The 21703-nt window shown below is 46.1% G+C and overlaps 2 protein-coding genes across 14 annotated transcripts; one reads left to right on the top strand and one right to left on the bottom strand.

The window, feature by feature from the left end:
• Window positions 1-29: 29 nt before the first annotated feature.
• Window positions 30-4093, top strand: zgc:103625 (methyltransferase-like 26 B). Of its 3 annotated transcripts, XM_020050815.3 has the most exons (7): window positions 30-132; window positions 1342-1544; window positions 2024-2186; window positions 2580-2639; window positions 2795-2862; window positions 3253-3331; window positions 3634-4093. In XM_020050815.3, exons 2-7 carry the CDS (start codon window positions 1345-1347, stop codon window positions 3679-3681), a joined length of 618 nt encoding a protein of 205 aa, XP_019906374.1. In that variant the 5' UTR covers window positions 30-132; window positions 1342-1344; the 3' UTR covers window positions 3682-4093. The 3 variants fall into 3 exon arrangements, with proteins under 3 accessions (XP_019906374.1, XP_010901367.1, XP_034151428.1); XM_010903065.4 differs by lacking the exon at window positions 30-132 and having other exon boundaries at window positions 1140-1544; XM_034295537.1 differs by lacking the exons at window positions 30-132; window positions 2580-2639 and having other exon boundaries at window positions 1140-1544.
• On the bottom strand, window positions 3953-19111 carry hgs (hepatocyte growth factor-regulated tyrosine kinase substrate). 11 transcript variants are annotated; one of them, XM_034295479.1, is made up of 20 exons: window positions 18957-19111; window positions 17611-17695; window positions 17252-17327; window positions 16416-16508; window positions 14077-14194; window positions 13908-13960; window positions 13696-13764; window positions 12091-12215; window positions 11647-11797; window positions 10283-10381; window positions 10102-10197; window positions 9268-9306; window positions 8867-9058; window positions 8505-8718; window positions 8234-8406; window positions 7571-7711; window positions 7155-7356; window positions 6619-6743; window positions 6324-6515; window positions 3953-6165 (listed from the first exon to the last, which is right to left on the bottom strand). In XM_034295479.1, the coding sequence occupies exons 1-20, from the start codon at window positions 18991-18993 to the stop codon at window positions 6076-6078; spliced, it is 2370 nt and encodes a 789-aa protein (XP_034151370.1). In that variant the 5' UTR covers window positions 18994-19111; the 3' UTR covers window positions 3953-6075. The 11 variants fall into 11 exon arrangements, with proteins under 11 accessions (XP_034151370.1, XP_034151376.1, XP_034151377.1 ...); XM_034295485.1 differs by having other exon boundaries at window positions 8505-8715; window positions 11665-11770; window positions 18957-19110; XM_034295486.1 differs by having other exon boundaries at window positions 7179-7356; window positions 11665-11770; window positions 18957-19110.
• Between the last annotated feature and the right edge of the window lie 2592 nt (window positions 19112-21703).

Here is a 21703-nt window from a genome sequence, read left to right on the forward strand (position 1 = left end):
AATAACTGAATGCGAATATTTTACCTTATTTCACCTTGAAAGTTGACAGCGAACACATTCGTATACAGCTACAGCAACGACAGGGAATCACTGGGGAGGAAAGGGGTCCAATGAGCCAAATGGAAGTAAAGTGTGAGTATACAATCATGTTGGTATTAGGGTCAGATTTAACATTTGGCCATGACACGGGTTCAACAGAACTCAGAGGGGTAAACACCCATAATCTTACATTCAGGTATTTTTCAGGATTGTTTATCGTCCCATCTGAAAAGAATGCGCATTGCCCTGGGTCAATGGTTTTCGATATTTAGACATGATGGAAGAGTGCTCCCTACTGGCCCTCCAATACCAATTCCAGCAGCATCTGGTATCAATCCGACACCAACCAGGAACAGGATATGTTTGACAAACTAATTACATTTTTCATTAAAGTATAATAATTTCTTGTACATTTGATGGATCAAATCCTGAATTTGGCTGTGGATAAGAGACCTTATGAACCAGATGGTTTAAATCCTAAGTTTCAATTGGCTGATAGCAGTGAATATGAGACTTTATGAACCAGATGGTTTAAATCCTGAATGCAGATTGGCTGATAGCAGTAGTATACAGCTCCAGAAAAAATTAAGAGAACACTGCAACTTTTTCTTTCCTTTCCAAAAAAGTTGAAAAGGAAGGTTTTGAGTGAGAAACAGAAGGGTTAAAATTCAGAAACCACTCCAATTTTAACACTTCTGTTCCTCACTCAAAACTTTCCTTTTCAACTTTTTTTGGAAAGGAAAGAATAAGGTGCAGTGATCTATACATTATTTCCGGAGCTGTGTATGACACCTTATACTACAGGTATGACATCACATCACTTCTTAATGCTCTAATTGTGTCTGACCGGTTAGTAAAATCAATAAGTCATCTTGGGGGTTTGTAGTATATTGCCAATATACTACGACTATGTGCTGTATCCAGTCAATCCAGCAATATGTTGTGGTTTATTGGCTTTGTGCTTTATTGCTGAAATAGTGTTTGCGTTTAGTGTGTATGTCTTTTTGAAGACACTGCCTTATATAGATTCCGTTTGGGGGAGGAGTGTTCACTAGAGCATCCAGAATCCTCTTAGCCAGGTAATCTGGAGACCCATCTGCCCCATAGGCTATAGGGCTGTAGACTACCCATCATCCTCCTCCTGGTCCCAGCCATCAACCATGCCATTTCATTAGCCTCCAGAGCAGCTCAAGAAACAATCATATTTAGACAGCTGCGTGGATGATTTTAAACAGTTTGCCTTTACTCTCACTTTCGGGTTGATTCGTTTAATTATATCCTACACTCTCTCTCTTTGTGAAGACCATGCTGATCTCGCCTCTGGCTGACAGAAACCAGAAGGAGCTGTGTTCGGTGTTGAGCGATGTGTTGGAGGAGCAGTCTCACAGGGAACTCTTTGCCTTAGAGCTGGGCTCCGGCACCGGACAACATGTGGTCAACTTCGCCCTGGCCTTGCCCTTCGTCACCTGGCAACCGTCAGACATAAAAGAGGAATCTCAGGAAAGGTGGGCCCTGCCAACAATATAGATACTATAAGAACAGTATAGGTAGGACAATTCACAATAGATAGACACATGCAGTATATAGATAAAAACATAAATAACAATAACAACAGGTTCTCCCCGCGTCTTATTGTAAAAATCTGAGGGATGGTGCTAGAGAAATGTAAGCACTCTGAAATGCATTGACAGAGCTATTGTACGGACAAAAGGACTGTGATCTACATTTGAATTTTTCCAGAGAGTTCTTCCTAACCACTGTTCATCAACTCAGTTGTTGCTTGCTGTTTGGGGTATCAGAGGTGTTTGTAAAAGCACTTGTGAGAACTGCTGATGTGAAAAGGGGTTTATAAAATACACTTGGTTGATTAATTTGAGCTATGAATTGGGGCTGTAGGCTTTTAACATTTCTTTTCTTTTCAAAAAATCTGATATCAAGCTTACTTTTCTACAGAGTGCTAGAGTCTCTAATATGTATTTTGCAGTATCAGATCGTACATTGCAGCAACCAGAGTGAAGACTGTCCTCCAACCTGTGCACCTGGATGCCAGCCAACCCTGGGAGAAGTGGGCGGGTCTTCCATGCAGCTCTTGTGATGTCATCGTTGCGATCAACCTGCTTCAGTACAGCTCTTTCAAAACAGTGGAGGTACGTCATATCTGGCCGCTGGCTTGGATCTGGCTACCAACAGGAAACATACCAGTTGTGTAAGTTAAGAAGTGTGTTATGCTTGTGTTATGAATGTGAGGCTGCAGTTATAAATCCTTTATATCAGTATAATTACTGCACAATAGATTTAATGGGTTAAATATCTACTGATGACTTATCCCTTGATCAGGATCATGAGTTTTTTAAATCTATTATTATATTGGAAGAAATGTCTGCGGCTTACAAAGATAGTGAAAAAAAAATTCAGAAACCCCCAAAAATGATCTGACATGAAAAGATCTTACCTGATCAAAATAGGGGGGGAAATGAAGATGTGAATTTGGATATGATGGACAGGCTGTATCAACACAGGTGTCTGTATTGTATTGTCAGGGTGTATTGAAAGGATCAGGGCGACTGCTCAGACAAAACGCCGTCTTGATCACACACGGGGTAGGTTTCATCGTCACCACATGTTGGTATGAGCCGGGGCAGAACATACACATATTATCATCAAGTATGGATTGATGAAGAGAGAGTGAGACTGAAGATAATCACTGCTTTTACCTTGTCATTTCATTGACATCAGCCAAACCTTTCCTCTACAGCCCTACGCAATCAACGGCACCATCAGCCCCAGCTGCATGGAGGACCTGGACAAGGAGCTACGAGAGATGTGAGTTAGAGTTACTCAGAAAGAAAGCTGTCCAGCGTCCAGCTACAGACCGTGTTTAGGGACACAAATCCCTTGACGCATCATAAACTGTGACTGACTGACCGATCTCCAAATCATCCTGACTAGAATGAACTGTGACTGACTGACCGATCTCCAAATCATCCTGACTAGAATGAACTGTGACTGACTGACCGATCTCCAAATCATCCTGACTAGAATGAACTATGACTGACTGACCGATCTCCAAATCATCCTGACTAGAATGAACTGTGACTGACTGACCGATCTACAAATCATCCTGACTAGAATGAACTGTGACTGACTGACCGATCTACAAATCATCCTGACTAGAATGAACTGTCCCATAACCTGTGCACCGTTTCCCTACAGGAACCCTGAGTGGGGTCTACCAGACATAGATACTTTGAGACAATTGGCATTTGGGAATGGGCTACGAATGGAAAGGATGGTGAGTGTTTAATAATACACAATACATTAACTGAATCAATGTGCTCACACACTGACAGCAGTGCAGACAGGTTTCATTCACTAGAACATTCACAGATTATGGGCCGGTTTCAGAGACACTGATTAAACCACCTCAAGGACAAATAAAATCAAGTCCATTGGAGCTCAAATTTACCTTGATATTTTGGGGGTTCTAGACTGGGCTTCATTTGTGTCAGCAAAACCTGCCCTACAAATGGCTCTACAGCTAGCTCCGTCTTTAAAGTAACACACTAATTGATTTGTCACTTGTTTCTTTTCCAGATTGAAATGGAGCAGTACAATAAATGCCTGGTCTTCAGGAAACTTTGAGGATTTCTTGTGCAACTCATATATTACTAATTCATTTATGAAGCATGGAATAATCTGTGTGTAAATAAAATATCAAACTCATTGAATACACATCCCCATCTATCTTAGTCTGGTCCCAGATCTGTTTGTAGTCTTGCCGACTCCATTTGTCACAGTCCAACCAAACATCCTGGAATGAGTTGGCATGATTGAACACATTGGCACTCTGGCTACTTTATTCTTAGCTTCCAAATAATAAAATGATGGAAAAACACAAAGCAGATGGACAATAGAAGAACAAGATATTTATTAAATATAATCTTAAAATTACTTTGAAGTCAGACAGAAGATCAATAATGACAGAGTACAGAAGAAGTACACAGATGGCATTAACGTGGTTACAGAAGAACTTGTCGACCCTGGGGGGGGTGGTGGGGGGGGTTATAACAGAAGAACTTGTCGACCCTGGGGGTGTTTATCATGCACAACACATTGTCATGTGTTCATCACGTGTCCATGTCCTGACTAACTGACCACCACCAGCTCCCCTCTATAGGCCCGCGGTTTACAACTAACGTCAACCAATTACCTCAGTGCGACTGTTGCCTCTAAACATTGTAAGGGACTGGGGAACCAATCGGAGGGAACGAGAAGAACACACTGGATCAAGGAAATACCTGTGATTCAACCCAACATTACAGAAACCAAAAGACCCGAAACAAAACTGACCCTCACCTTTTTAACTGAGGGTTATTCAATTCCTATCCTAATCAGGTCCAATTTCAGCTCATTCTATTCTATCTAATAATTAATTGCACACACCTGGTGCCCCAGCTGTAAATAAATCCTTGATTTGGACATGACCTGGAGATATAGTAAGAGTACCACACAGTCCATTCTGCAGTCTGTGGTTCTGAATCCTCCCCTCAAGGACCCTGAATATTCTACTACAGAGCTGGCACAACGCGCTGTCAACTCCTCAAGCAAATGACTAGGTAAATAAGGGTAGCTAGATCGGACAGCCAAATTATAAAAAACCCTGTGGGGGTCTTTGAGAGGAGGCTTGAGAACGATTGGGTCAGTTAACATCAACGTAACTCATTCTCCAACTCAGCACAAAAATGAACACAAGTGAAATTCTGGTCAAAAGTAGAACAGCCAAGTCTCACAAGCCTTGTTTACACAGCCATACCAATTATTTTGTCTTATATGACTGGTTCTTTCGAATAACTGGTCAACAAATCTGAATTATTCTGACAAGTAAACAAGGCCATTTAGGCTTCCCTCTCTAGATTGCTGCTTGTTAACATTTGGCAATGGAACTACATTTGTATTTGTCCTAAGCACTATTTTTACACTAGCTCCTCCTGGAGCTTAATGCAAGGCATTGTGGTTAATGGAGTTGCTGTGAGAGACCCATTAATGTCAACTGTTCTGACAGGCCGGACACCTTCTGTGGGACAATGTAAATACATCTTTGGATCTGTGTTTCTGTAGGAGCTGTAGTTCAACGCTGGAAGGGTGCTATTGTAGTCTTCCCCAGTCAGTCTGATTCCTAATAACTAATCAGCCGTGTGAAACCCAGTACTGTACAGGCTCCTCCCATGTCCTCAACTGTCAAGTCAAAAAGGTGAAGAACATACCTCTCTCCACTACCAAGCCCAGCAGAAAAAAGGCCCATCGGCACACTAAAAATGAACTGTCAGCAGGTCTCATCAATACAATAATGTATTTTTTTGTTGCAATTCTACATCAGGACTGACTAGGTGGGCTCCAGCAACTTGTTTCAAACAAAGAATAAAATAAAGACTACGTACAACTTGAGTGGGCTGAGAGAATGCGGGTCGTATTCATTAGTGCCCGTTGTGGCAGCAGAAGGTGAACCCATGAGCGCCTTGTTAGACATGCGGTCTGAGCAGCAGTTTCCCATAACGACATATCGCTTGTGTTTCATTGCTAGTGAATACGACCTTTGGGAATGCTTGGTGCCCCCCCCATCCAATAGAAAACATCTTGTTTCAGATGGGCGATGCAGAATGGCTAACAAGGGCCTAACGTCTGTAACATCACAACAACCGCCACAACATCACAACAACATGGTAAGAAGAACTGTGTTTGCTAAAGGAATCCAGGCCTCAGAAGACAGGGGACAGGGGAGTAAAGAGAAGAAGACAGGGGAGTAAAGAGAAGAAGACAGGGGAGTAAAGAGAGGAGGACAGGGGAGTAAAGAGAGGAGGACAGGGGAGTAAAGAGAGGAGGACAGGGGACAGGGGAGTAAAGAGAGGAAGACAGGGGACAGGGGAGTAAAGAGAGGAAGACAGGGGGAGGGAGTGCTGGAAAGCAGAGGAGGCGTGTAGTGTGTTGCCCTCTGCGGGAGCAGGTTGGTGAGGAGAAAAGCGGAGTTAGCCAGGCGGGTCAGTCGAAGGAGATGAGCTGGGCCTCACTGCCAGGATGGACCTGCTGAGGCTGCTGCTGCTGCTGCTGGGGCCCACCAGGGGGAGCCATCTACACAGAGAGAGATGAGAGAAAGAGTAAAGCCTCGCACAGGCAGGTCCTCACAGTGCCGTATGGTACGTTTTCTGCAATCCCCTCCATCCACGGGCCACATCAACACAGAAACACTAACGTAGCATTAAGAGTATGATTCGGTCCTTGGCGCCTACCTGCTGGTACATCGGCTGTTGTCCCGGCCCCTGAATGTAGGCCTGCTGGGAGGGCATGTTTGGGTCCGGTCCCGGCAGGGCTGCCATCATGTTCTGCATGGCGTAGGGCGTGGGGTAGGCCATGTAGGGCATGCCGTTGGTGGTGGGAGGCTGGGAGATGGTCGGCATGGACTGGGCCTGAGACACGGCGTTCTGCTGAGGACGACACGTGATAAACATGAACGGCTTGGACTGGGCGCCGTGCGTTTTTATGTTAGTGCCATTCAGACAGGCACGGCATTGCGACGGGCCCCACCTGGTAGCCCTGTGAGGATGTGGGCTGGTAGCTGGAATAAGCAGGGCTGGTGGTGGGTGGGGCCTGGCCAGGGGGAGCTTGCTGCCCATTGGTTCCAGCTGGCTGGTACATATACATGTTGGGGTCTAGAAGAGGGGAACGAATGAGACATTAAATACAAAACATCCGACATCCTTCGATGCCGTTTCACTGGGATTGTTTTCTTAAGACATCTGGATTCGTGGTTCTCCAACATCTCCTCTGGAAAAGGGGAAACAGTTCAGTTTTGTCAGCACTGTACCAGCTCAACCGGTTCACCTCCAGGGGCCACAGAGAAGACGTTAGACAACCACTGACATGACGACTTACGCGTGCATTAAATTAAATGTCCACATCCTGTAACAGCAACTATTTTAAACACCATTCACCCATCAGGAAACATCCCAACCCCTCTGCGTACATTTTGAACAGGGTATCCAACCCTGGGCTTTGCTGACATAACCACGGGGCACCTTAACCCGGGTAGCGTGAACATGGGGGCATGGCCTGGTACTCACCCGGGGGCATGGCCTGGTACTCACCCGGGGGCATGGCCTGGTACTGTCCCGGTCCGGGCTGGCCCGGCTGGTTCATGTAGATGTTGTGCATGGGCGACCCCTCCACCGAAGCCGAGGGACTGAAGGTTCCTGGGTAACTGGGGGGGGCCCCTGGCTGGCCGTACACCACCCCGCCTGCCACGTTGGGGGGCAAAGACTGCATCTGCACCGCAAAAGAGTAGATGGTGAGCGTGATGCCTTGAGGAACGGGTAAATGTGCTGCCGTTGTCATGGCCAGTCCTCCCAAAGATCCACCTGAGGTAACAGGAAGAGGTTTCCATGCTCTCCAAACCCTCTATGACTTGACTGAATAAATTAATTTGGGTGGTCGTACCTGTGCGTAGGCGGACGTGTGTGTGTGTGTTCTGTGTCGGTACCTGTGCGTATGGCATGGGGAAGGCAGGCATCTGGGCTCTCATCTGGATGGTGTGCTTCTGTTGCTCCAGTCTCATCTGCCTCTCCTTCTCCTGCTCCTGGAGGCGCTGGATGGCCAGCTGCCGCTGCATCTCAAGGTACTCCTGAAATAAAAGACCCAAAACATTACGGTCAGACACTTGCTAATCAAATGTAAATAACCAATCTCATGGTCAGACATGCTAATAAAACATAATATAGCATAATAATCTCATGGTCAGACATGCTAATAAAACATAATATAGCATAATAATCTCATGGTCAGACATGCTAATAAAACATAATATAGCATAATAATCTCATGGTCAGACATGCTAATAAAACATAATATAGCATAATAATCTCATGGTCAGACATGCTAATAAAACATAATATAGCATAATAATCTCATGGTCAGACATGCTAATAAAACATAATATAGCATAATAATCTCATGGTCAGACATGCTAATAAAACATAATATAGCATAATAATCTCATGGTCAGACATGCTAACAGAATGAAAAAACATCAGATTCACCACCAGATAGGCTGATGCGGCAAACTTAAGTTACCCATCAGACTCTTTGTACCTGTTCTACGTCATGCATTTCTATAGTGCATCACCACAGCGAGGCCGTTTCTCACCTGTTTCTTCTGCCTCATGATCTCCAGCTTCTGGGCCAGCTGGATCTGCCGCTGCCTCTCGGCCTCCTCTGCGGCGCGGCGCAGCTTCTCGCGGTGCTCGTCTCGCAGGGCGTTGAGGGCAGCTCGGGCGTCCCGCACCTGGGCCAGCTTGTCCTGCAGGCCCTCGTAGTACACTGGGAACAATGGACCACAGCAGGGAGAGGCTTGTTAACGGGCACACGAGACACCAGTCCCTCAGAGCGCCCGGGCGCCGAGACCTGGCTGTACTCACGTCTCTTCTCGTCCAGCTGGTTGAGGATGTCCAGGAGCTGCGGGTGCATGTTGTTGATGGACTGGAAGAGGGAGAGCACGGCGCTGTCGTTGGTGATGCTGCGCCCGCGCATGTGGTTGCTCTTCATGCGGTTCAGGAAGGTGGTGACGGCATTCTGCAGGGCTTTGAGGAATGCCTCGTGGTTCTCCTCAGACTCGCCGTTCTGATACTGCTGCTGGGATGAGGGTGGTGGTGGTGGGGGGGGATGTCAATCGGGATGAACACGGAGCTAACAGGAAAGTGCCGTCTTCCCCCGCAAAATCATCCTCACAGGCATTTCGGCTAAATAACGGTTCTCTCTTAAAGCGGTACTGTAATCTCACCTCCACCAAGTTGACTGGAGGCGGGGCCATCACTTGGGCTGGGATAGGAGCATGGGTTTCCACAGGCTGGGGCTGGCTGACTGGCAGTGGCTCAACAGCCAATTGCACTGGAGCAGGGGCAGAGGGGGTGGGACTCTTCCGCGCCTCTTCCTGTTTCTTCTCCCAGTATGTTCTGTTCAAGTAACGAGCCAGCTGGGGAAGGTGGCCACATTGGTATGTACTCACAAACAATGCACATGATTTAACCTATTGACCTGGGGCGGGCCATCCCATAAAAAAACAACATCCACTTCATAGAGTAGATGATCAATCATGTAATAATAATAATAATAATAATAATAATAATAATTATAATAATGTTCTTTGGGAAAATCCCACTACAGCTTCTATAGAAATCTTACCTCAGGGTCTACATCTTCAGCTGAGGGAGCAGATGAGTTCTGAAGAAAATATACAGGTTATTTATGGATGAAACAATCACAGAGCTAAACATTGTCATTTCGTTGTACTTAATAAGAATATAAGACTCCAATAACAAGACCAATGTCCATTTAGTCTACTGCCTGGTGACGTCATGCTCTGGTGTGGCCATAATGAAGACAAAGTCCAATGGCAAGATGAAGCCACTGCATGTGCACAAATACTAGCTACAGATTACCATAATTACAGGTGTATAGCCTACCAGTGTGGTAATTACAGAAATATAGTGGCACCTAAATATGTAGTGTGTTACCATTTCCCCAATAATTAGTAACCTCCTGGCTAAGAAAGTTATTTTAAAGGATGACTGGCTTTACATTAAACAATGCCGTGTAAGAGGACTAATCTTAAAAAAAAAAAACATTCCCATTCACAGATAAAGTCCTGGACTAAAAATCAAGCTCAGTGGAAAATCTCCATGGGAATGTATTTAAACTTTTGGACTAGGTTTAACCAACACAGGGCCAAACTCTGCCTCAGTCTGGAGACTACAGATTAGATGGCAAATCAGTGGATGGAGACAGGGAGTCTCACCAGCGTAGGTAGACTAGCCAATCAAAGCCTAACTCAGGTGTGAAGATTCAATCTACATGAGATAAAAGAAAGGCATTTGACTTCATCTTTCAACCTCCATATTCAACCAGTCACCAGGAGGTTACCAAAGGAGCATGTGGAGACATTAAACCCCACGGCCCTGCCGCAGCAGGGGGAAGTCAGGACGCCGTGAGCTGTGGAGCTGACCCGTCTCCTCTTACCACAGGTGAGGAGTAGAGAGAGTTGACCGGGGGGGCGGACGAGGTGACCGGCGTGGGTTCGGCTTTGGGGTAAACCCCGTACGAGTTCTTCTGCCTCTGTAGAAACACACAAATCACACGTCAGTGTCTTCGCACACAGAACGCAGCGAGGCGGCGTTGTTCGTTTTCCAGCGCGACTCACCATTCTCTCTTTCTCCTCAGCCTCGCTCTGTGATAGGGCGATGGCCAACTGTAGCTCCTCCTCCTCTTGCAAGGCCGCCTCATCTCGTTTGGGGGGCATCTGGGGAGACAGGGTAATGAGACGACACCCCCAGGGTAAGAGGGGGTGGGGGGGGGAGAGGGGAGGAGGGAGGCCCAAAGGAGGGGAGGCCAGGGGAGGATAACCCCAGGAAAGAGGAGCAGGGATGGGCTTGATCGGGCAATAATGGCAGTGTTTCAGGTTGTCTTTAAGGCAGTTGTGCAGGCTTCATCGTCTACATCGTCTTCACACAGGTCATGGACTTGAGATGGTGGTTAACACTTCATTATCATCAGTTCAGCCAGCTTTACATGGTAGGTGTTCCAGGCTCATATGTGCAACATCCTAGGAACGAGGTCAGCAAAACGCCAGCCGTATACAAATGAAATATTGTTGTCTATGGAATATAGAAGCTGAGTTTCAACATTTTAAGTCAAAGAAAACTGGACTTTGCTTAGGAAGTAATGTTGCAAATGTTATCAATTAATCTAAATGCAAGATAACATACATTCGAAAAAAAGGTTTAGCAACCCCTGATCTGATCACCCTGATTGAAATAAAAGTGAAACTCTGCTTCCTCACTCTTCAACCAGGGCCACTGAACGGAGGAGCACCTTGACTGCCGACACAGACACCCTGGAACACCACGGGGTCACAGGAGAATGAAAGGGGCAAAAGGGAGATGACCACAATCTAAGAAAAGACTTGTCCAAAGCGTTGGGGGGGTTGTATTTTGTTGATTTTGGGGGGTCTAGACCTTCTTACCATGACAAAATACAACTCCCAGAATGCCCCTGAAACTAAAGCCACCGGGTTTAGAGATTGTGACGTGTTAAAATCCCCCATCTCAGGGACAGAAGCCAAGCCAGTCAGTATCTGAAACGCCTCCCTAATGCCTACAGGCCACGTTAACACAGGCAGCTCCCATCTTACGTTTCGCCCACGATTTGGACGGATCACATCAGATCAGGTTTCTCAGAACAGATCCGACTGGTCAATTAGTGAAAACAAAGACCAGAACAGGGCTGCGTGTGTAAACAATATTGTAAAGCCAAGATGTTCCCAGCCCAAAACAAGTGCCCGATCAAAGGAAGTGGTGGTCATTTGGAAAGCCCAACCCCCCCGCGTCGGCCCGTCCCAACGCCCTCCTTGGGAACCACCAGACATTTCCCTGTTCTCGCTGTGGGCCTGGACTGGCACACCGCACAGAAATCGGTGGAGGGATTGACGGTTAGCGTCTGAAATGCGTGGTGGTCCCGGAGGCAAGGGGTGGAGAGGACCCCCTCGACGTCTAGGGCTTCACTTACTGTTTCCTGGACCACTACCTGAGACTGCTGGGACAGCGGGCTGGTCAGGTACTCCGGCGGCAGCTCGGCGGGGCCCGGGGCCATGGAACCGGACGTCCCGGACGGTTTACCCCCCTCGGCTTTCCTAGGCGGGGGAGAGAGGGAGGGGTGGCTGGTAAGGAGAGGGGATCAGAGGGGAGGTCAAGGGTCAGACACACAATCTGATGAGTCAGAGGACGTTGAAGGCGGATGGATGGAAGGGGTTCAGAGACCAGTCGATTCCTTTCAGGAACCATTCCCATTACTGTAGCAGACAGCTGTAGGGAGACCTTCACACTCCTTTACCCACACGACTGGACAACTTAACCCGTACAAAAGGGTTAAAGAAACGGAATTCAACTTTACATTCGCTGTCCCACACCAAACAAGAGGAAAGGAAGCGCGGCTTCGGGCGGAGCCACTCACTTGTTGAGCAGCTCGAAGCAGGGCTCGCAGACCCGCACCTCCTTTTCGATGCCAAACTTCGGGATGGTGGAGTATTTGGAGGAGCACTTCCCACAGAAGATCTGACCGCACGCTCTGCAGTGATGCTGGAACAGGAGGACATACTAGGGTTACGCGGACGGTAAGAGACTGTGCAGACACCTTAGGAAAGTACCCCTCTCTCAACCACACGGCTGGTTACTCATAAGGAAGTAGATGACATTTCCACACAAATCACTGAGGTTACTACTGAACAGTTTGTTGTGGTGGCTGTGTTGGTCTCACTCAAGGACCCGCCTCCTACCTTCCTAGTCATCACTCCAAACTGTGTTGGTCTCACTCAAGGACCCGCCTCCTACCTTCCTAGTCATCACACCAAACTGTGTTGGTCTCACTCAAGGACCCCGCCTCCTACCTTCCTAGTCATCACACCAAACTGTGTTGGTCTCACTCAAGGACCCCGCCTCCTACCTTCCTAGTCATCACTCCAAACTGTGTTGGTCTCACTCAAGGACCCGCCTCCTACCTTCCTAGTCATCACTCCAAACTGTGTTGGTCTCACTCAAGGACCCGCCTCCTACCTTCCTAGTCATCACTCCAAACTGTGTTGGTCTCACTCAAAGACCCCGCCTCCTACCTTCCTAGTCATCACTCCAAACTGTGTTGGTCTCACTCAAGGACCCCGCCTCCTACCTTCCTAGTCATCACTTCAAACTGTGTTGGTCTCACTCAAAGACCCCGCCTCCTACCTTCCTAGTCATCACTCCAAACTGTGTTGGTCTCACTCAAAGACCCCGCCTCCTACCTTCCTAGTCATCACTCCAAACTGTGTTGGTCTCACTCAAAGACCCCGCCTCCTACCTTCCTAGTCATCACTCCAAACTGTGTTGGTCTCACTCAAAGACCCCGCCTCCTACCTTCCTAGTCATCACTCCAAACTGTGTTGGTCTCACTCAAGGACCCCGCCTCCTACCTTCCTAGTCATCACTCCAAACTGTGTTGGTCTCACTCAAGGACCCGCCTCCTACCTTCCTAGTCATCACTCCAAACTGTGTTGGTCTCACTCAAAGACCCCGCCTCCTACCTTCCTAGTCATCACTCCAAACTGTGTTGGTCTCACTCAAAGACCCCGCCTCCTACCTTCCTAGTCATCACTCCAAACTGTGTTGGTCTCACTCAAAGACCCCGCCTCCTACCTTCCTAGTCATCACTCCAAAATGTGTTGGTCTCACTCAAAGACCCCGCCTCCTACCTTCCTAGTCATCACTCCAAACTGTGTTGGTCTCACTCAAAGACCCCGCCTCCTACCTTCCTAGTCATCACTCCAAACTGTGTTGGTCTCACTCAAGGACCCCGCCTCCTACCTTCCTAGTCATCACTCCAAACTGTGTTGGTCTCACTCAAGGACCCCGCCTCCTACCTTCCTAGTCATCACTCCAAACTGTGTTGGTCTCACTCAAGGACCCGCCTCCTACCTTCCTAGTCATCACACCAAACTGTGTTGGTCTCACTCAAGGACCCCGCCTCCTACCTTCCTAGTCATCACACCAAACTGTGTTGGTCTCACTCAAGGACCCCGCCTCCTACCTTCCTAGTCATCACTCCAAACTGAACCCGGCAGCGGTGGCACTCCTCCGCATCCACCCAGTCAGGAGCCTTGAAGGAGGAAGGAGACGCAGACACACAAGCGAGGAGAGAGCGGGGGAAAGACAGAGAGAGATTAGAAATGATCCTAACAATGAGATTGTCCAGTCAGCAACTTTCCAACCCGTTGGGACGGAGAACAATAAGACTCTTACCCGCTCAGCAGCAAACATGGCGTCACTCTCCTTGAACTCGGGGAACACGTGACCTGTAAGGATAAACATGTTAGGAAACAGGACTCCTTTACATACAGGATGGTTTCTGCTCTACAGGAGCGCCAGCGGGGCGTGATTTGGGCTCTGGGCGGCGTGTGTGGGGACGTACCCTCCACCTTCATGATCTGGTACGTGTCCTGGACCACCTTGTACTTGGGCTCGTTGCGGAAGGCATGGGCCCAGGCCTGGATTAGGTACAGAATCTTGTTCCTCACATTGGGCTCCGTCTGTTTCTAGGGCAACACATCACCACTCACTGAGTACAACTTCATAGCACAGAACTGACCAATGAGTTAACAAGAAATTAGACACACACAAACACACACACCTTTCAAAAGATATCAAATACCACAGAAATACATTGATAAACTACAACTATAATATGAATCATACACAGCATGAGTCAAAATCATAACCTTGCCAGGGAGATTTGCTCAATACCTAAGTCTTTTTTCCCTTTAAATCCTTTATTTTAAATAATAAAAATTCTATGAGAGGCTAAACGTTCAAACTGTTGACTTGTTGTGTTCTCTCACGGAGGGGTGGGAACTCTGCACTGTCATGTGACCAAACTATGACATCACCACCAGGAAGCCAATTAAGACTGCAAAGTCATGCTGTCTACACTGCAAATGTACTGGGAACTTTACTGGAGGGATCATTACAGAACATTCTGAATCAGATTAAAACGGATGAGTTTCAAGTAGAATGAACACTCATGTCAAATTTACTCATTACAGGTCTATTAGATTTTAAACATTAAGAACAGTCTAGATAAAGGTATTGCAGGTAGAACCTACAATATAAATGACAGGAAGAACAATGAATCATCTCTCTTTTCATTAGGATCCATTTCTATCGGGTACAGACGTTCTGAACCTCAGGCTGTTAGTCGACAGATGAGCAGGGTTCAGTTACTAGGCAACTTTCACCCCTTGCATTTCAAACGAGAATTGTGCTGTTCAAACGGAGTGGCCGTCGGCTCGTTGGGCACAATTCATTGACAACACCCAAACTGTAAATATCAGCTCACAAATCACAAGGAATAAACTAAAACAAAAAAAACAGCTGGTTGGCAAACATACATCTAAGAAAGCATGATAGAAAGATGGGGGGGACTTTAGGTGCACAAAGAATGTCAGTCAGAATCAAATCCTAATACACAAGTTGCCTTTTGTGTTTCATAAAAAAAAAAAAAAATGTGTAATATAAATTAAACAGCCATAATTTCTACCCATTTATTTTTTCCAGACCAAAAAACACCACTAATATTTTGTGTGGCCTAGGAGGGTCCAGTGCTCTGAGCTGTGGACTGATGCACATGTATTGTTACTACCTTATAGGCCCAGGCCAAAAGAGTGAAGAGGGAAGCCTATCACGTCAGCTGACTCGCTGGAGGCCTTTAAACTTCCTCCTCAAGCCAGCCAGACCACAAGCGCTCCCCCAGAGCCCAGACAACATTCCATCATGAAGGAATGCTCCACTAGGTACGGACCGATCCGGGATCAGCTTTTCCTTCCTCGACTGAAACCTTAACAGTTAGCGGGGGAAATTCTAAAATGATCTCCGATTAGAGGCACGTGGCTCTTATGCTTGGAAATACAGAAAGGTGAGGTATGCTGCGATCATTGACTCTGACGGGAATTATTTCCTGCTTTCATTTAGCCGTCCTATGTGGAAACTACCCCAGAAACACTGTCACATGGAGTTGCAGTGATTAGGTGTTAATCCTAACTGTTCCATGTCTACAGTGGGAACAAAACAATGGCATCGTGAAGGCCAAAACAAACCCTACATAACCAAAAGCACAAGTTTGACCAAACATTTCATGAAAAATGTCCTAAAATGTCCAAACGCTTCCCAAAGACCCAGTTTACAGTCTGGGTTAGGTTCCCTTTCCCCGACTAGTCACATTACTGGGCTCTCTCAGAACCAGAACCGGCATGCCCTGCTGTGTCAGCTGTCTGAATGGGGGTGAACTAAGAAGAAGTGATTGACAGGGAGATAAATATTACTGGACTTCAAGATAACCTTCCACCCCACCGCAGTAATGTGGGGTCAGAGGCCATTTTATGTTTAACTGAGGGGATTAGCGTCTTGCCAGAGGTTTAGCGGAGGTTAAATGCGGTGTACTGCATTTCCGTGACAATTTCCACACCTTTATCCAAAATGTATTACAACGCAAAGTATATGGAACCTACATTTTCTCCTCACCACTGGCACACGAGAGATGTAGGAGCACCCAAAAACAGTGCGGGGTGAAGTTAGAATCCTTTAAGACGGTCTACTGGGATCTTCACATTTAAATTCCAGGATGCACAGCCAATCACAGGGCCCCATATAAGCACGTTAATGGTGGCATTGTAGAGACCTGTAATGGGCCAATAAAGATGAGGCCTGGGAGGGGGAAGGAGGAGAAAGGAAAGGTCTGAACCAAACAAAGGTCACCTTGAGTAGCTCCTTCAGCTCCTCCATGGTGGTCTTACTGGCCACCTCATCATGGACCGTCTGTCCACAGTTCTTCACTACGGACTCCAACACCTGGAGGACGGGAAAACGGGTTATCCCACTGCAGAACACTGTGCTCCACACTTCAGCATTAAAGGAAGACTTGGTGTTTCAAACTCAGCCTCCTCCCTTAAAAAAAATAAAAAAGTGTTTTGCTTTGTGGTTCATTTATAAATAGCTTGGTCACACCAGATACTGCCATGGTTTTGACAGTGTGCGGTCAACCATGCTTACAGTATTTGTCAATTGCCAGGAATATGTTTTGGCTGGATGACAGAAGTCGGTAAGAAATGTAGACAAATATTGATTGACACGGTGTGACCGTGCCCTGATTGACACGGTGTGACGGTGCCCTAGAACGCATTCAGACACGGCAGGGTCATCATACACCAGTAGCACTGCAAGTGTCAAACTAAAAGCCACAACACAGGTGGCGCTTCATGAGTCTACAACAAAAACAGAACCTTTTTATTTTGGGGAATATTATGGTCACTTGCACTGTATTACGGAGGAGCGGTTACTTGAATTCATGTTTGAATACTACATGATTCTGTAACTCCTTAAACATTGTTTTTATTGCAATTAAAGGGACAAATGAACATACTGGGATACATGCCGTTACAGTCCAAAACCCCAAATACACCATAATATGATTTAGGCAGTATTGCCCAGCCCTCCAGTAGATGAATAATGCCATCCATTAACCAGATCTGGATGGTTTAAACTGTGTAATAACAATTTGGAGCAGTTCAATACAGATTCATTTAGTAACGCACCTCAAGGGCGTACAAGGCCACGTGGGGGTTCTTGTCCATCAGCTTCTTCTTTATGGAAGCGACAGCATACTTTGCCCTGCAGGGAAGAGAACAATATCGATGAGGACCACAACAACAACCACTCAGTCATAACGTGAGGGAAGCAGGGCTGCCCTTCCATTTTATCAAATGTCTTCCATCTTCCACAACGGCTCGTGTTTGATCACACTATTCAGATGACCCATCAACCGCACCAATCCAATCACACGCAGTGATGTAAAGCCTTGATTATGTTACAGAAGGGAAATGAAGAAGACCAAAATGATGTTTTAAATATTCAGTCAGGGTCTTGGTGGACTGAGCCACTCTCACATACTCACTGTGTGTCTCCTTGACGAATGAGATCACAGATCTGTAGGATGGACTCCCAGTCTGTCTCCAAGAGCAGCTGGCTGGTGGCTTTATCTGAACACATGCAAGGAGGGAGGCTTCGATTAGTGTCTCACATCTATAAAACACCCTTGACCAGGGGCCATGGCAACGCTCCTCCAGTACCCCAAACAGCGCTCCTCCAGTACCCCAAACAGCGCTCCTCCAGTACCCCAAACAGCGCTCCTCCAGTACCCCAAACAGCGCTCCTCCAGTACCCCAAACAGCGCTCCTCCAGTACCCCAAACAGCGCTCCTCCAGTACCCCAAACAGCGCTCCTCCAGTACCCCAAACAGCGCTCCTCCAGTACCCCAAACAGAACACATTTTCATCACAGCCAAGGCAAGCACAGCTGATTCAATTTATCAAGAAATTACCAGGCCCTCACTGACTCATCCAGGGCCACAATAGCAACGATAGAATAGTTAATGTTACAAAATAATTCACATAGGTACCTAGACGTAAGGTTGTTTGACGAAAAGAGAAAGGGCCTAGCTGAATGTCTGTTTGACAAACAAAACCTTTGTACCTTTGTACATTAAATATAACCCAGGATTGTGCGTAATTGTTATCCTGAGACATGACACAAATCCGATCTTTATTATGCGCTGACAATAACGTCACGACACTTCGAAAAATATACTCCCTATGACCGTTTTCAGTGAGTGGTTTGCTGTGAACGACAGGTCTGGGGTTTTAATGAAGTATATGATGAAGACACGTCTGGTGACACTGTCATGTTGTCTCGAGCATTGAGCCGAGCTGAAAAGCTAACTTAGGCTAGCTGATACGTAACAACATGACAGTAGTTAGTTATCGTGACTAAAGTAGATACTTGTCACCTACAGGAAACCAACGTTACAACAGACAGGGTGATGGAATACGTAATTATTTAACGACTAAGAAACAAAACAATGTACAGTCGCAACAAAAATTGGGGCGCAGCGCAAAACCCCCAACGCCAGCATCATCACCAGCTGATTGCGTAGCTAACATGTTAGCTTGGCTAAAGTCGACATCATATAGGATCACTGCCAAATACCTGGCATTAAATGCATCTTTATGGGAACTGAAACGAGATATAACTGTTGCCACATACATAGTTGGGGTAATGCCGACAACAAAAAAATAACTTGGGTTCGGAATACAGGCCTCGACCTAGACAACAATGGTAGCTAACGAAGGAGCTTGCTATTTGCACGGCCGTACCACAGCCCCAAACGACTGCCAAAACAATACGCAAAATCATCGCACTTCAAACATCACCAGTGTAAACGTTAAGCTACTTATAGCTTACCAAGAAGCCTCTCAAATGTGCCACCACCCTTTCCCATTGCTGTTCCAAGGATTCAGACTAGCTGACGATAAGTTATTTTGGGTCAACCGAATATGCTTTCACCATAGGTTTAACAGATAGCAAACCAGCTACGGAGACGGTACTACTTCCTTCTTCCCGTATCGTAGAGTTCAGTGAAATGGTCCTTCTGTTCTATTCCCAATTGTATTGCGACGTCGCCCCCTAGAGTACCAAAGAGGTGAGTGCACAAAAAGTGTGCTCTTAATTCAACGGGAAATGGGTTTCAACTACTTTTGAGTTGTCAGAGGTCAGTTTACCAAGGTGCAATCATGGATACAGACCGGTAGCCTGTAGCCTTTCGGATACCACCAAAAATGATGTACATCTTTCAGCCATAACATAATGACCACTGACAGATGAAGTGAATAACACTGAAAATGTCGTTATCATAGCACCTGTCAGTGGGTGGGATATATTTGGCAGCAAGTGGACATTCTGTCCTCAAAGTTGATCGATAAATCAATCAAATTTATTTATAAAGCCCTTTTTAAATCAGCAGTTGTCACAAAGTGTTTTTACAAAACAACCATCATTAAAACCCCAAGGAGCAAACAACAGTAGTGTTGAATTTCAGTGTCTAGGAAAAACTCCCTAAGAAGGCCAACATTTGTTCTAAGAAACCTAGAGAGGAACCAGGCTCAGATGGGTGACCAATCCTCTTCTGGCTGTGCCGGGTGAACATTTTAAGAGTACAAATAAGTAACAAAGGCATGTGGGCTGAGTCCAGAGTCTATTTAAACCTAGTACAGGTCAGAAGCATGACCAGATGGACAAGGACAGGGACAAAGCGTGGAAAATCTTGATAGTGCATTCCTTAGGTCTACAATGATTTATGGAGGAGAACTGACCCTACTCCCCAGCACAATAATATAGCAGCGCAAGACCTTGGGCCTGTATTAGATATTTGATGTGTTAGACGCAGGAAAAATGGGCAAGCATAAGGATCTGAGCGACTTTGACAAGTGCCAAATTGTGATGGCTAGACGACTGGGTCAGTGCATCTCCAAAACTGCAGCCCTTGTGGGGTGTTCCCAGTCTGCAGTGGTCAGTACCTATCAAAAGTGGTCCAAGGAAGGAAAAGTGGTGAATTGGCGACAGGGTCAAGGGCGGCCAAGCTTCATTGATGGACGTGAGGAGCGAAGGCTGGCCGGCGTGGTATGATCCAACAGACCAGCTACTGTAGCTTAAATCACTGAAAAAAGTTAATGCTGGTACTGATAGAAAGGTGTCAGAACACACAGTGCACTACAGTTTATTGAGTCTGGGGCCACGTAGCTGCAGACCAGTCAGGGTGCCCATGCTGACCCATCACTGTTGAAAGCACCAACAATGGGCACGTGAGCATCAGAACTGGACCACAGAGCAATGGAAGAAGGTGGCCTGGTCTGATAATATTCTCAATAGTAGCTACTATCTGGGAGCAGTTAGGGTTAAGTTCAAAGTTTCTTTATCAAATGCACCAAATAACATGTTTTCTTTTACATCACTTGGATGGCTGGGTGTGTGTGTGTCGATTACCTGGAGAAGACATGGCACCAGGATGCACTATGGGAAGGAGGCAAGCCGGCGGAGGCAGTGTGATGCTTTGGACAATGTTCTATTGGGAAACCTTGGGTCCTGCCATTCATGTGAATGTTACTTTGACATGTACCAACTACATAAGCATTGTTGCAGACCATATGCTCCCTTTCATGGCAATGGTATTCCCAGATAGCAAAAATAGTTCAGGAATGGTAGCTATGGGTGCAACATGATAGTAACATAGCAACATTCTAGGACTAATGTGATTAAGTGCATAGGTCCCAACCATCTACTAAAGACACTTTTAATCATCATCACTCATCTCCAAACAGACAGTTCGGCACCAGCAAAAAATCTACATCTCAAACATCAACAGGAATGCAGTCAATCCCTTCAACTACTCCCTCTTCTATTTGCACTTCTGGTTAGATGCTAACTGCATATCAGTGTACTGTACTTGTACTTGTTCAATAACAATAACGTTGAATCTAATCTGATCTAATCTAATCTTGAGCCAGGAGTCAATGACGTCATTATGGGTGGAATGGCATACACACAAGTTTACCAGCTAAATTGTCAGAGTTAAAGGTTCCAGGCAGTGGTTCGAAGCCCTTTCTATAGATTGTATTTCTATGCATGAGTCATTACCTGGCACCAAGCACACTGGAGGTCATTGTTGTGGCTGTCATGGTCGATAGTGTGGCATTGTGTTGTCTGCTGTTAGCTGTCAGGGTTGGACTTAGAGCGAAGAAGAACTGCCAAGTGTGTCCTCACCAATGCCCAGTCAAAGAGACTAGATGTATGTATAACAATGTATAACTGAGATTGACACCATTTTTCGAGGACAAACATAGCTGACTATATGAATTAAAGTAAAATATGATAACGTGATTTACTTATATGCGTACAGTTAATGTGTGTATACAATATGAATGTAAATATTGTGCATTGATAATCATTCATAATGGTACATTTCAAGAGATGTGGTGTGCCTGTATAAAACCAAAACAAACATAATAACAGCAAGTATTGTAGAAGCTGAAAGATGTCAACTACAATGGGGAGAACAAGTATTTGATACACTGCCGATTTTTCAGGTTTTCCTACTTACAAAGCATGTAGAAGTCTGTACTGTTTATCATAGGTACATTTCAACTGTGAGACAA

The sequence above is a fragment of the Esox lucius genome, chromosome 11, assembly GCF_011004845.1.
Source record: "Esox lucius isolate fEsoLuc1 chromosome 11, fEsoLuc1.pri, whole genome shotgun sequence".
NCBI classification, from domain to species: domain Eukaryota; kingdom Metazoa; phylum Chordata; class Actinopteri; order Esociformes; family Esocidae; genus Esox; species Esox lucius.